The sequence below is a fragment of the Silurus aristotelis genome (assembly GCF_946808225.1).
Source record: "Silurus aristotelis genome assembly, chromosome: 4".
Taxonomy (NCBI): domain Eukaryota; kingdom Metazoa; phylum Chordata; class Actinopteri; order Siluriformes; family Siluridae; genus Silurus; species Silurus aristotelis.
The window spans coordinates 29,539,070-29,555,226 of NC_139577.1; the positions used below are offsets into that span (position 1 = coordinate 29,539,070).

The window sequence follows — 16,157 nt, forward strand, 5'->3', positions numbered from 1 at the left end:
GATATGATATGATATATGATATGATATATGATACGATATGATATATGATATGATATGATATGATATGATATGATATGATATGATATGATATGATATGATATGATATATGATATATGATATATGATATGATATGATATGATATGATATATGATATGATATGATATGATATGATATGATATGATATGATATGATATGATATGATATGATATATGATACGATATGATATATGATATATGATATGATATATGATATGATATATGATATGATATGAAATGATATGATATGATATATGATACGATATGATATATGATATGATATGATATATGATACGATATGATATGATATGATATATGATATGATATGATATGATATATGATATGATATGATATGATATATGATACGATATGATATATGATATATGATATATGATATGATATTATTGATATGAGATATGCTATATGGTATTATTGATATTAGATTATATGATACGATATGATATGATATATGATATGATATATGATATGATATATGATATGATATGATATGATATGATATATGATATGATATATGATACGATATGATATATGATATATGATATGATATATGATATGATATGATATATGATATATGATATATGATATGATATGATATGATATATGATACGATATGATATATGATATATGATATATGATATATGATATGATATGATATATGATACGATATGATATATGAAATATGATATGATATGATATATGATACGATATGATATGATATATAATATATGATATATGATATGATATAATATGATATGATATATGATACGATATGATATATGATATATGATATGATATGATATGATATATGATACGATATGATATATGATATATGATATGATATATGATATGATATGATATATGATATGATATGATATATGATATGATATGATATGATATATGATACGATATGATATATGATATATGATATGATATATGATATATGATATGATATATGATACGATATGATATATGATATATGATATGATATATGATATATGATATGATATATGATATGATATGATATATGATATGATATATGGTATTGGTATTTTTGATATTAGATTTTATTTTTTAGATATTATGATATTATATGATACAATATGATATGATATATGATATATGATATGATATGATATGATATATGATATGATATGATATACGATATGATATATGATATACGATATGATATATGATATATGATATGATATATGATATGATATGATATATGATATGATATATGATATATGATATGATATATGATATGATATGATATATGATATGATATGATATATGATATGATATGATATGATATATGATACGATATGATATATGATATATGATATGATATATGATATGATATGATATATGATACGATATGATATATGATATATGATACGATATGATATATGATATATGATATATGATATATGATATGATATATGATATGCTATGATATATGATATATGATATGATATATGATATGATATGATATATGATACGATATGATATATGATACGATATGATATATGATATGATATATGATATGATATGATATATGATACGATATGATATATGATATATGATATGATATGATATATGATACGATATGATATATGATATATGATATGATATGATATATGATATATGATATATGATATGATATATGATACGATATGATATGATATATGATATATGATATGATATGATATATGAAACGATATGATATGATATATGATATGATATATGATATGATATATGATATATGATATGATATATGATACGATATGATATATGATATATGATACGATATGATATATGATATATGATATATGATATATGATATGATATATGATATGATATGATATATGATATGATATGATATGATATATGATACGATATGATATATGATACGATATGATATATGATATGATATATGATATGATATGATATATGATACGATATGATATATGATATATGATATGATATGATATATGATATATGATATATGATATGATATATGATACGATATGATATGATATATGATATATGATATGATATGATATATGAAACGATATGATATGATATATGATATATGATATGATATATGATATATGATATATGATATATGATATGATATGATATATGATACGATATGATATATGATATATGATATGATATGATATATGATACGATATGATATGATATATGATATATGATATGATATGATATATGATACGATATGATATATGATATATGATATGATATGATATATGATACGATATTATATGATATATGATATATGATATGATATGATATATGATATATGATATGATATATGATACGATATGATATATGATATATGATATGATATGATATATGATACGATATGATATGATATATGATATATGATATGATATGATATGATATATGATACGATATGATATATGATATATGATATATGATATGATATATGATACGATATGATATGATATATGATATATGATATGATATATGATATGATATGATATATGATACGATATGATATATGATATATGATATGATATGATATGATATGATATGATATGATATATGATACGATATGATATATGATATATGATATATGATATGATATGATATATGATACGATATGATATGATATATGATATATGATATGATATATGATATGATATATGATATATGATATATGGTATGATACGATATGAGATGAGATATGATATATAAACATATTTAGTAATGTAATGCTTGTTTCGAAACAGCATCATGCTTTCACATTCAATTCTGAGCTAAGGTTACTAAATGGAATTGTGCATGCACTGTATGTGTGTTACGACAAAGTTGAAGGTACACAGTTGCATAGGATGTCTTGAGATTGCGCAGCATTGAATTTTCCGTTACTTGAATGGCTCTATGCGTAAAGCCAGCTCAATGAAGACATGGTTTACATCAGCTGGACTGGCAGATCTTGAGTAGCATGCTATAAAGCTCTGATTGCACCCTAGGCCTCTATGCTCTACCACAGACACACTTCGAAACATCTCCCCAGAAGAGTAAAAAATACGAGGTGGTATCAAAAAGATTCGAGACTATTTTTGTAACATGCCAACAGATGGCAGCACAAGGCTGCAGGCACAGTCACAGGGAGCACCGACCTTTATAAGTCAGTGTAGCAAAAGATATCGTCCCGTGTACATCGAGATTCTGACCACAGGCGAATGCTGTATTGCTGTGCAAGGGGACTATTTTGAAGAGAATAGTGTGAAATAAAGAAATAAAGTACTTTCTCATGAACAGAGCTCGTCTCAAAAACTTTTCTAAGTATGGCCTGGATGTTAAAAAGCACATACAAATCTTATATTTAGGTGTCCACAAACGTTTGTCCATATAGTGTACAGTAAGTGTAAGTAGATTGACTATGCTTATATACTCTAATTATATATACTATATTTCAATGTGCATTCCTAATTCATGCTCAGTGTTCCTGAGACAGGAAGATGGACTAATAAATGTATTCCTTGTGTTCAAAAGCCCTACTTTTAAACCAGGTTATACTTTATCCAAGAACATATGAAGGGCTTATGACTTATTCACATAGTTTCTCATCGTTTTAATATTGTATACAATATAAACTGTTTATTCAGGTTCAGGCAGCTACTCATTCAGCACACAGGGCTGTAGAGAGCTTTTGATGCACAGATATGTCTCACGAGGTAAAAAGGTCCTTGAGGTCAAGCCTTCAGAGACAGACATAAAGACAGAACATTCGAGAAAAGCTGGGGAATGACTGACAGTCTGACAGTACCACACTGTTTCAGTGGAAGAAGGAGGCACAGGGTCAAGGTGTACACCTGAATAACGTCGAGTGCTGCATGCATCCTGAATAGAGACAGCCTTCCACAAATGTAAGCTTGGTTTAAATGGCTGTGTATGCAGACTGTTATTAATATTAGCTGATATTCAACTTAACCCCCATTATAAAATTCGATAGCACATAATGTTTTATATCTGAAAGGATGCAATGCTGCAGTACAAAATAAATCTATTGCCTAGGACAGATCATAGCAAAGGCTTTTAACATTGAAAAGGAAAAAAAATTACTATATTAGAACTAATACATACTTTAAATACCCTATAAATACCTAACAGTCGTAGATATTTTGCACCTTCGTGGCCCAAAGCTTTTGTTATTATTTAAAGTTACAATTAGCAAGTAAATCTATACAGTTAAAATAAAAAAAACGTTTTAGTTGAAGAATCTTTTTTTTTCTTCTTTTTAAAGACAGAACATTACAACCAGCCGATCTCAGAAAGATCGTCTTGGGCAGTTCAATTGCAGTGGAAAAACAATTAAATCCTGAATCAACCTGGTGCAGAAAAGAACCCAAATACGTCATGTTTTTTGAGTGTAAAGTGATGCAGAAACATGATGCCTTCTGGAGATTTCAGAGCATAAACCAAACTAAACAAAAAAACAGATTGGATTCCACTTCATGTGGCGTTTGGACATTGGACCTCTTTGAGTGTTTAAAGGCTCTGGCATGGAGAAGCTGATGTCGGATCTGTGATGATCGCAATGTTGAGCTATTTTATGAGTTCCTCAGTAGCTCCTGGTTCCATAATCTCAACTGACTGTATAAGACTGTAGAGAGAACAATCCTACATTCCAGTGCTCATGTTAGTTCTTACTCAGTGTTCTGTATTGTTTAAAGACTATAATCACACTCTTGATGTCACCCAAATGAGGATGGGTTTCCCTTTTGAGTCTGGTTCCTCTCAAGGTTTCTTCCTCATAACATCTAAGGGAGTTTTTCCTTGCCACAGTCGCCACGGCTGCTCATCAGGGATAAATACACACCGTTCACCTTAACTCTTAAATTCTGTAAAGCTGCTTTGAGACAATGTCTGTTGTAAAAAGCGCTATAGAAATAAACTTGACTTGATTTGACATTCTAAAATATTAAATCAGATTTGAATTTACAACCCAACTGATCTATTAAAGAGCATTGAAAAATGCACAATCATGAGTAAATTGCAAGTTCAACTCTTAACAATAGTGCAGGATATTAGTGAATATTACAACACAAATGCACTTTTTCTGAACGATTATGGTCCCCAATTGCCATTCAATATTACCGTAATTTTCGGACTATAAAGCGCACCATATATAAGCCCCACCAACTGAATTTTACAAATATTTTTATTTTTAACATAAATAAGCTGCACCTGTCTATAAACCGTGTCTACACTAATGTACTTTACACAGGCTTTAACGAAAGACACGTTACACAGGGTGTAAGGGGTGAAATATGTTGCGCTTCGTTTAGGAGCATAGCGGCATTTTCGGAATAGCATGCGAGAAGCGAGCTCTCCCTTCACCCAGACTCAACACGTTACAACAGCTTGTATGTAAACAGTAGCCGACCAAGAAAGTCATTGTTCACTGTCTTCCTCCATCCTTTCACAACTATTTCTCTCGGGAGTTTATCTTTTGGCAAGGTCGTGCGTTTAAAATCACCCGATGGAAGTTTTTTCTCCCGATGCCGTGCAGCTAAGAACACAGGTGAGGTGCGTTTTTTCGTTTCTGTTCGGAAATTTTATTGGTCTAATGTTATTGGGGTTCAGTTTTTTGGCTTGAAGTTTGTGAAACCGGGAAAAACCCAGGAAAAATTCATAAATTAGCCGCTTCGTTGTTAAAGCCGCGGGGTTCAAAACGTGGAAAAAATGCGGCATATAGTCCGAAAAATACGGTAATTTTTACAAGTGCGGTTCTCTGATTAGGCATTTTCAGATGCTTTAGCTGAATGAATATATTTATCAATATAATTTACATAAATGAAGCACTGGAACAGAAAACATTGCAAGCAAATTCCAAATGATACTGCTGTTAAACAGGGAGTCGAAGTTTGGAAAAACGACTCTATATGTGATTGCAAAGAAATAGCAATCGTATAGAGGATGTATTATTTAAAAAAAAAGCATTATTTCCCCTGTGTTTGGAGACTTTGGTGATATCATGTATTATTCAATATTGAGGAACTAATCATCCTGATTAAGTCTAGCGTCGGCTGAGTATACAAAGTCAACATCCCATCTGTATAAGTGAAAGTTGCTTCCCGAATCATCTCGTAATTTTATGCTCATACGTAAAATAAGCACTTTAAGAACGCGTCGGTCATGAAAATGGTGTTTTAAATTAGAATAAAGTCCAATTATATGACTATATTCCAATATAGCACTATTAAAACCTGCTTTTATGAATAAAAACACAAACTGAGAAGCTTCTCCATACCCACAACACTGACTCCATCTCTTCTAAAAGGCCACCGCCACTAATTACAGCACATAACACAACTGGGATTTGAACTCAAACCTCCCACATCTAAAGCAGCAAAGTGTGAAAGAGGCTGTATCCAGAAACAATGAGTCCTAATTAACAGCAATGCTACTGTCAGACAAAGAACTGTACAAATGCTAGGCAGAGGGAGTGCTGGATAAACTCAGCGGGGGTTCACCATATCATTTATACAGGATCAGATTTAATCTTCTTATCGTGGAGAGCATTAGGGCAACAGCAATCAGTGTTACGCAATAAAGAAGGCCAACGACTACTGCCTGCTGATGTTCTTTCTTTCTTTTTTCTTTCTTTCTTTCTTTCTTTCTTTCTTTCTTTCTTTCTTTCTTTCTTTCTTTCTTTCTTTCTTTCTCTATCTATCTATCTTGCAGGCCATCTCTGTTTGTTAATGTATATGCATGAGCTTTTGTTTGATCTCCCTTATCTCCTGTTCTCTATTCTCACACTTTCTCTCCCTTGGTTTTTGCTCTATCACTCTTTCCTCTTTGATCTCCTTTCCCACTGCTCCTTTTTAACTCATCAGCCTACATTCTCTGGATTGCTGACTGTGTGTGTGTGTGTGTGTGTGTGTGTGTGTGTGTGTGTGTGTGTGTGTGGTGGTGGTGGTGGCGGGGCTGAAGCAAATGCATCACAGCAACTCGTGTAAACAAATCTATATAAGCAGGGCTAATGATCAGAGCTTGTATTTGTGTATATAAGTGTGTATGGACAAACGTTAGAAAGCAAGTGTGTGTGTGTGTGTGTGTGTGTGTGTGTGTGTGTGTGTGTGTGTGTGTGTGAGATAATGTCGGATGTGTATGACTTGCTTTTAGAATATTGCAAAAACATCAGTTCACTACCCTAGCTGCATTTCCCCCTTCATGTCATAAATACAAGCCGTTTTTGCAAACTATCCTGATAGCGTTTTGGACTCCTTTGCCTCTGCTCATTCACACAATTATCCAATCAGCCAATCATCCTGCAGAAGCGGATTGTGTAAAATCATGCAGATGGCATGTCAACGGCTTCAGTCCAAGTGCTCACTCCAAATGTCAGAATCAGGAAAATTGTGATCGTAGAGAGTTGGTTTTTGGTGCCAAATGGGTTAGTCTAAGTATTTCACACACATCAGCCTTTAAAGTTTGTACTGAATGGTGAAAAACAAACAAACCCAACTGAACAATGGTAAAAAACATGGCCAGACTGGACGCTCAGCATATATTCAAAATCCTTTCTTGATCTTATAAGGAAATTGTTGGGTTGCGGTTGCTCACAGTACAATTAAAGTGAAATAAAAAAAAAAATAAAAAAAAAATAAAAGGATTTTTTTTATTAAGTTAGATATTAAGTGAAATCAAATGTGTAGCAGCATAAAAGAAAAAAATTGTGGCAGAAGTGAAAGAAAAATACAATACAACAATACAACATCGCAGGTCTCACCACCAGTGTTGTGCTAGTTACTAAGAAAACAGTATTTTATTAAAGTCAGACCTGCACAAACTGAATATATCACAAGGATTTTTGAAATAAATAACAAAACAAGCTGAATAATATATTCACAATCAAAAACTAAAGTGGCTCCTGCTGTTGTGTTGAGCTCTTAAAAATGTTTCTTTCACAGCTTAAGTATGAAAACTATCAACAATGTAGAACAGAACACCGGGTTAGCTTCTAGCTTCTAGCATTGTCGAGGCATGGAGTTTCTGAAGGAGCTTCTACAGATTGAAGTTGCTGTTTATCGCAGTAGATACGAGCTTCGAACCAGAAAGACACAGCTTACATTTGACAAAAAAGTTTTTGTCTTTATACTCAACTAAAGTGAAATAATGAGCATATTTCCACTTTGACAAACTCGTCTTGCTCTCGCCTCGACTCACCATTACTGCCGCAAAGACCTGAATAAACGGAGACACGCCCACAGTGCGTCTTCTTCCTGTTTACAGTGGATCATCCACCAATCCTACAATGCGTCTCTGCTGTGAACAGGTTAGACTGTAGTCTACACTTCAGCCAGAATTAATTAATTTGAATAAAGTAACGGGTAACGCACCATATACATTTAAAAAGTAACTGTGTTACAGTAACACGTTACTGCCCAACAAACTTCCCTTTCACTCCTGCTATCACTCTTCTCCACCCACTCCACCCTTCCTGCACTCTTTTCTATTCTATTCTATACCCCTATAAGCATTGACTGCACTATATTTGTTCGTATAAGGTGTTATATACTAATAGTTGGTTTATATTAGTGACACATTCCAACAAATCTGTGTATGAACCAATGCATTTACATATATGCAAAATTAGACCACTCGACCTCTACCCCTGTCTCGGACCGTAACCTCGTTTCATAACTTCTCATTTGAAGTGAGTTGTTCGAATTACAAATTGGCATGTGATGATTTTGATTGAAGGCACTTAAAAAGCACTCTTGGTGCTCTTGAGAGTGCGTCTGAACACATTTGTCTTCTCCTCTCTTGACAACGGCTTCTGTTCTGGCTCGTGTGAGCGGCGCGCCGTCGATGCATCAGAAATATGCACAGCGTGAGGCCAGGAGCGCACAGTTCTTAAACAGCTCAGTCACACTCCAAGACAAGAGAAATTACTGTATGATTACCCATGATACCGTTCCACAGGCAACCGTGACACATTCATTAAAGCAGCGGACAGTGGATAATTGCTTTCAAGTGACAACAAGTTGCATGGCCAATAATAGTCTTGACGTTTTAACGGCTCCCTATGGGAGGTAAATGAGCACTAAAAGGATGAGAAATCTTATCAGCATTCACCACATGCCTCTCTTCTTCTCTTTTAATTCTCTCTTTCCTCCTTCCTTCCCTCGTCTCTTTTGCATTCTTGCAATCTGATTGCGAGTAATATACAGCCCTGTTAAGTGTTTTATGTCTTTGTACTGGGCCAGGAGCTAATTTGCTAATTGAACCCTGAAGAAAACAAAACAAATGCTTTTCAGTATAACGCATAGCATAAATTTGCATATACGACCAGACAGATAAAGTTCAGCCCAGGAAGTGGCGAGATCTTTTCCTTGATGCGTCATTCCTCCACCCTGAAGAACTGCAGACCCGAACTGTGACACCTTCCCCACCCCCTCCAGCACATCCCTGGAAATCAAGGAGCCCGCTCTCTACAATCAGACCCCTGTCACCCGCTTCTCAAACTCTACCTTCAGCCCTCCTTTTCATTCTCTCATTGCCTCTTGTTCTTCCTGCTCACTTATTCATGCAGACTCAGCGGGTTCACTTATTCATGTGAGCCTGATGCGCTTAGTGCCGGAGCTGCAGGCAAGAAGGAAATGGTGCTCAGATGAAACATGAGGCGCAAAGGCTCTGTTCGGGATGCCGTAGCATTGGATGGCAAAAGTTATATCAGAAATCTCGGTCTTTTTCCAGACATATGTAGAGTGTAAAGTTGGCACGTTGCCTCTGTTTTCAGGTCACTCACTGAGAGAGTAATACAGTCATCGTCTCAAAACACCAAGTGAGCCTGCGGGTGTTCAGCTTTGGAGAACACTGTTTTAAAAATGATACTCTATTACAACCCATACTGTTTTGCTCAAATAGCCTTCTGATCCAGAAAAAGGGGATCAAGCAAACACATTTCAACTGATGGCACTTAAAGGTTCTGAAACAAAGCCTTCGGTAAACTCATCACGTCTCCCGGAGCACGCACAAAATGAACGCTGATGCTACTTCAACCACAGGGAATGAAACACTTAGAAACATCACAAGGCCCCATATGGACCTCTATCCACTGCCTTGTGAAGCCAGAGAAACGTAATGTTCTAACACTTTTAGACAGCAAAGGGAATCTGGTTTATTTCTAAAAATTCAATATAAGCCTAAGTGTCCACACTGCATATTACAAATGACCAAATCGATTAAGGCTGTTTTATTTCCACACACTGGCAGTTATAGCAATGATGCGTAATCCAGGGCTGATGAAAGTGAGCAAACTAGCTAGGGATCAGCACAAGGATTTCGGTGCACATTTCATTTATTTGATATGGGTACATATTTCCATATAACCCAGGAACGCTTATTTTACATAATTTTCAGCTTTTTGAAGAACGACAATCGACATTCCACAATCTACATATACTGTTTCATTGACCATTTAAATGCTCTGGCACGGAGAAGCTGGTGTTGAATCTATAATGATCTCGGATGTTGAGCTAATTTGCTAATTGCTCAGGAGCACCTGGATCCACAACTCCAACTGACCGTATACGACAGTAGAAAGGACATCACGCATAATAACACACACTCCAGTGCTCAAGATATTTCTCACGCACTAATCACACTGTTGGTGTCACTCAAATGAGGATGGGTTCCCTTTCGAGTCTATTGTTTTCTCTTACCATCTAAGGAAGTTTCTTTGTCACAATCGCCCCACGCTCGCTCATTGACTATAAATGCACAATTGAAATATATCATTTTGTTCTATAATTCTACATTCTGTAAAGCTGCTTTGAAATATTGTTTATTGTGAAAAGTACTATAGAAAAAAAACTTCAATTGAATTGAATATAAAGCACATGCAAAAAAAATTAAAACATTTCACAGCAAAGAAAAAAATATATAGAGAAAATTAGAAAAATGTATCTATTATGCAAATCAAATTGAAATTCAAATTTTGTTTGTCACTTACACATTCATACGGAGTACGACATGCAGCGAAATGCGTTTTACGACTGTCCAACATTTAAACATGAAAAATTACTGACAACTGACCATAATTATATTCCCTGCTTCACATCTATGAGTGCTGCACAGAACTGTCAGTCATCACATAATCTGTATATGTTACACACACACTATTGCTGCTATATATTGTACAAAGTTCTATAGTAAACTCTCTAATCATACCTGGCACACAATACTGTCATTTGCACTACCATGCACTTCCACACTTTATGTACATTACTGATCTTTATCCCTATTTATTACCCACACTGTCTATACTGTCTCATATTGTCTGTATTGTCTTGTATAGTCAGTTTTTGTCTTGTCTTGTCTGTTTTGTCATGTATAGGTTCACAAACAGCTGGAAACAAATTCCTTGTGTGTGTCAACACACTTGGCCAATAAACCTGATTCTGATTCTGAGAATATAGGATATAAAATAAAGTAAATACATTAAAAAAAGTATAAAGTATAAAATATATAAAATATTTATTTAAAAAAAAAAAAAAAATAAATAAATAAATAAATATAAATATATATATATATATATATATATATATATATATATATATATATATATATATGTATATATATACCTTAAAGTCCAGAAAGGGATGAACATTCACAAAGATCTGAATAGCCCAAATCTACAGTAGGTCTTTTCTTCTGTCAACCTGCCTGCATTCTGCTTTTTATCCACAATGATGTTCTTGGCACTAAATTTTTATGTCAAGAAATGCAGCACCCTGAACAATTTGATTCGACCTGATGCCAAGTCAGCCTTGTTGCAAGAAGCCTTCCTTTCCTTTCTCAAATCATTAACTGCCATTCAACAGGAGACACAAGCTCTTTAACTATATATATATATATATATATATATATATATATATATATATATATATATATATATATATATATATATATATATATATATACAGTACAGACCAAAAGTTTGGACACACCTTCTCATTCAAAGAGTTTTCTTTATTTTCATGACTATGAAAATTGTAGATTCACACTGAAGGCATCAAAACTATGAATGAACACATGTGGAATTATATATGGAATTATATACATAACAAAAAAGTGTGAAACAACTGAAAATATGTCATATTGTAGGTTCTTCAAAGTAGCCACCTTTTGCTTTGATTACTGCTTTGCACACTTTTGGCATTCTCTTGATGCCTACTTTGAAGAACCTACAATATGACATATTTTCAGTTCACTTTTTTGTTATGTATATAATTCTCTTTATTAGAAAACTCTTTGAATGAGAAGGTGTGTACAAACTTTTGGTCTGTACTGTAAACTTTTGGTCTGTACTGTATATATATATATATATATATATATATATATATATATATATATATATATATATAAATCTGCAGCTATAGATTATTTTAGTAATCGAGTAATCGAATAATAAATACTTTTTTCTTTATTAAAGAGCAAAAAATAAATATAAAAGAGAAAATAAGATGGCCTCTTAAAGTCATTTATTAAATTTTTAGGAAAAATTACAATTTATATTGCAGAAATCGCACACAAAAATATCTGTGAAAACTAAACCCATTTAATGCATTTGATTGCCATATTACATCAAAATGCAAATACAAAAATATAGATAAAAATCATCAATAAAAATAGCAAAATCAATTTCAAATTACTCCAAAAAAAGAATGTAAATGCACCCCTTTTATTTATATATATATATATATATAGTTTGAAATTCAATTCAATTCATTTTTTGCTTTACCCAGCATTCATTGCTTTACCCAGATAATGTGGTGATTAAAAGTAAATATGTTCTTTATAAGTAAGTTTGTCCCTGATGAGTGAGCCAGTGGCGACTGTGGCCAGGAAAAACTCCCCAAGATGGTATAAGGAAGAAACCTTGAGAGGAACCAGACTAAAGATGGAACCCATCCTCATCTGGGTTGCACCGAATGTCCATTTAAAGCAGATATAAGATGTTGCGGAATTGAGGATCCCAACCTTTAAAAACTAGCATTTTATTTGGCCTGAATCTTCTCCTCACCCCTTCGCTGTTTTCTCCCCGTTCCTCCATTTTCCATTCTGCAGCGTCTTATATGTTTGTGTGTAGTTTAATACACACAAAAATTATTTTGTATTTCGATTACTCGAGGAATCGTTTCAGCCCTAATAAAATAATAATTTTTCCCCCAAAAAAGTTCAATTCTTGAAGAAATCATAGAGAAATTAGTTTCAACTTATGCCTCATGTTCCTATGGGTTTCTCTGTTTTTTTTCCAATGTCTGGAAATATACACTACAAGCAATGATTACATGACCGTAAGTGAACCAGAGTAGGAGACAAGCAGGAAATGAAGGTAGACAATCTGATTATTATGCAGTGACAAATATAATAGCCTGGATTGGCTCACACTTTGAAAATGGGAAAAAAGTACAGAAAGCTGTTCATTAGACATGCACCACAGAGGCTAAACAAGGTTACGCTTTCCCGAGAACAGGAGGGAGTCATCCAGCAGCACTGTTAGCTTCGAGGATAGCATCAGCTGCAAACTGAGATAGGTGCTTGTGCACACTGGACCATTGGGCCTGAATGGAGCAGAACACCATCTATTAACACTGTCCATCTAATTATGGTTCGCATCTCTGATATCTCCTGTGCTGTACTTAATGGCCATAAAGCCATTAAAAAGCCCACATGTAGCACATCAGCTACAAGTAATAGGTGTAGCTGTAATTAAAGATCCAATTAGGAAAAGCAGATAGTCTGTGATGCTGGAGCAACAGGGTCCTTTCTCGAGACAGCCATCTTATAAAATCAAATTAACCTTATACGTGGCATCGCTGAGGTAAAGGCGGCAATATATTTGCTCAGCATGATGACCTTAAAAGCAGCTATTTAATTAAAACGCGTGTACATCGGACATGGACCTTCTGCTTTATGCAACTTCATTCCAACTGTTCCCAAGGTTAATTAAAATGAACAAGCAAACAAGCATGTAACCATTCCGTCGAGGGCTTGCCTTTTAAAGACCTTTTTTTTTTTGTGTCTTCATATACACCAGTGGAAAGATCACAAAGCAATCACTAAGACTGTTCATGTTCATCCAAGGAGTCATTCATATGCTCATATTAGAGATGGCACCAATATGGGTATCATTGAAACCATTGAAATATGGTGGATCGGATATAAAAGAAAGCCGGATCTGATATTGAACCGTGTTAAAAAGGGCAAAGATTGGAAGTGGACTTGGAAATGTAATTTATTTTTTCAAAAATGGAACTATCTATATATATACAGTACAGACCAAACGTTTGGACACACCTTCTCATTTAAAGAGTTTTCTTTATTTTCATGACTATGAAAATTGTAGAGTCACACTGAAGGCATCAAGGGCTATTTGACCAAGAAGGAGAGTGATGGGGAGCTGCGCCAGATGACCTGGCCTCCACAGTCACCGGACCTGAACCCAATCGAGATGGGTTAGGGGTGAGCTGGACCGCAGAGTGAAGGCAAAAGGGCCAACAAGTGCCAAGCATCTCTCGGGGAACTCCTTCAAGACTGTTGGAAGACCATTTCAGGTGACTACCTCTTGAAGCTCATCAAGAGAATGCCAAGAGTGTGCAAAGCAGTAATCAAAGCAAAAGGTGGCTACTTTGAAGAACCTAGAATATGACATTTTTCAGTTGTTTCACACTTTTTTGTTATGTATATAATTTCATATATAATTCCACATGTGTTCATTCATAGTTTTGATGCCTTCAGTGTGAATCTACAATTTTAATAGTCATGAAAATAAAGAAAACTCTTTGAATGAGAAGGTGTGTCCAAACTTTTGGTCTGTACTGTATATATAGAAGATTAGATAAGAAAGAATGTGAGTGTTGAAATTTGATTTCATGGCACATTACCCTCCAAAACAGGTGAGTGATACTGATGAATCATATTTCATGTTTCATGTTGTCTTCACTAAAACAGACCAGAAGTCGACAATGTTTATATGTAAACAGTCCAGGTTGGGTAACACTTAACATCCAAGCTGCATTTAGAAGAAAAATTACAAATTTCATCTATCGACCCACAAGCAAGAAGTCATGCTGCCTGATTCATATATTGGGCACTCGGTGATCAAACTTTGGTGGGAACACAGCTGATAAAAGGCAAATTCTGAAGCCATGAATCGTGTTTACATACCTATAAGTGAAGGTCTTATATGTACTAGAACATGCCTATTACATTGGAAAAGAAAAATGAGTAAATAAAAGCAATTAAATAACTCTTTTTGTTATTCCTCTGTGAGGATTAACTGGTGATACAGGATCAACATGAGCACAGAAAACAGCTCTGGTGTTACTTACCATCTGGTGGTGCTTGTCCTTCACATCGTAGACACTGAGCTTGATGAGGCTGTCCTCGTAGACGGGCCAATCGGGCGACAAACTCACACCAGTCAGGAACAGGGGATCTCTTGTTCCCTGCCAGGAGAGAAAAGAGGACCTGAGAAAGGGTCTACGAAACGTAGAGGCTGCTGAGTGAGCTAACAGCTGTGCACACACACAGGGGCTCGATCCTCGTTCACTCGCAGAGTAAAAGAAGAGAGTTTATTTGGAGGGAGGCCTAGAGGGAGGTCGGGAAAATAATCTTTCTGGAAACGTGGAGATGGAGAGGCATGAAAAGCTACACGAGAATGGTTTTCAGGGAGCGTTTATCTAGACATGGGTGCAGGACAGAAAAAACAAAAAGAGACTCAAGCAGAGAGAGACACACAGACACCCCACTGTTATAAACCCAAATCCACTCCAGCTCAAACAGCATCTGCTCTAAAACATCAGTAGCTCTGAGAGCTAGCCTCTGATCTGTTTCCCAGAATTCCATGCTTCTCTCATGTGGGCATACATGGTGCATTTTGACCATTTTAGACCTGTTCTCTGGGGAGCAAAGCATTTATTCTGGCACTTCCTCAGTCTATAGGGTGTGTCAGGAACACAAGATCATTGAGAGATTGAGTGAAGGATAATGAGCAGCAATTATACATACACACACACACACACACACACA

The 16,157-nt window shown here is 34.5% G+C and overlaps 1 protein-coding gene across 16 annotated transcripts in view; it reads right to left on the reverse strand.

The window, feature by feature from the left end:
* Positions 1 to 16,157, reverse strand: part of inpp4b (inositol polyphosphate-4-phosphatase type II B) — a 765,675-nt gene that overhangs the window by 695,271 nt on the left and 54,247 nt on the right. For all 16 annotated transcript variants that reach the window (XR_014533081.1, XR_014533083.1, XR_014533084.1 and 13 more), the window contains one exon: positions 15,458 to 15,574. Coding sequence is in view for 12 of the 16 variants with exons in the window: in XM_083538648.1 (XP_083394774.1) it covers positions 15,458 to 15,574 (117 nt within the window). In the remaining 4 variants the exon portion in view is untranslated. The remainder of the gene's footprint in view (positions 1 to 15,457; positions 15,575 to 16,157) is intronic.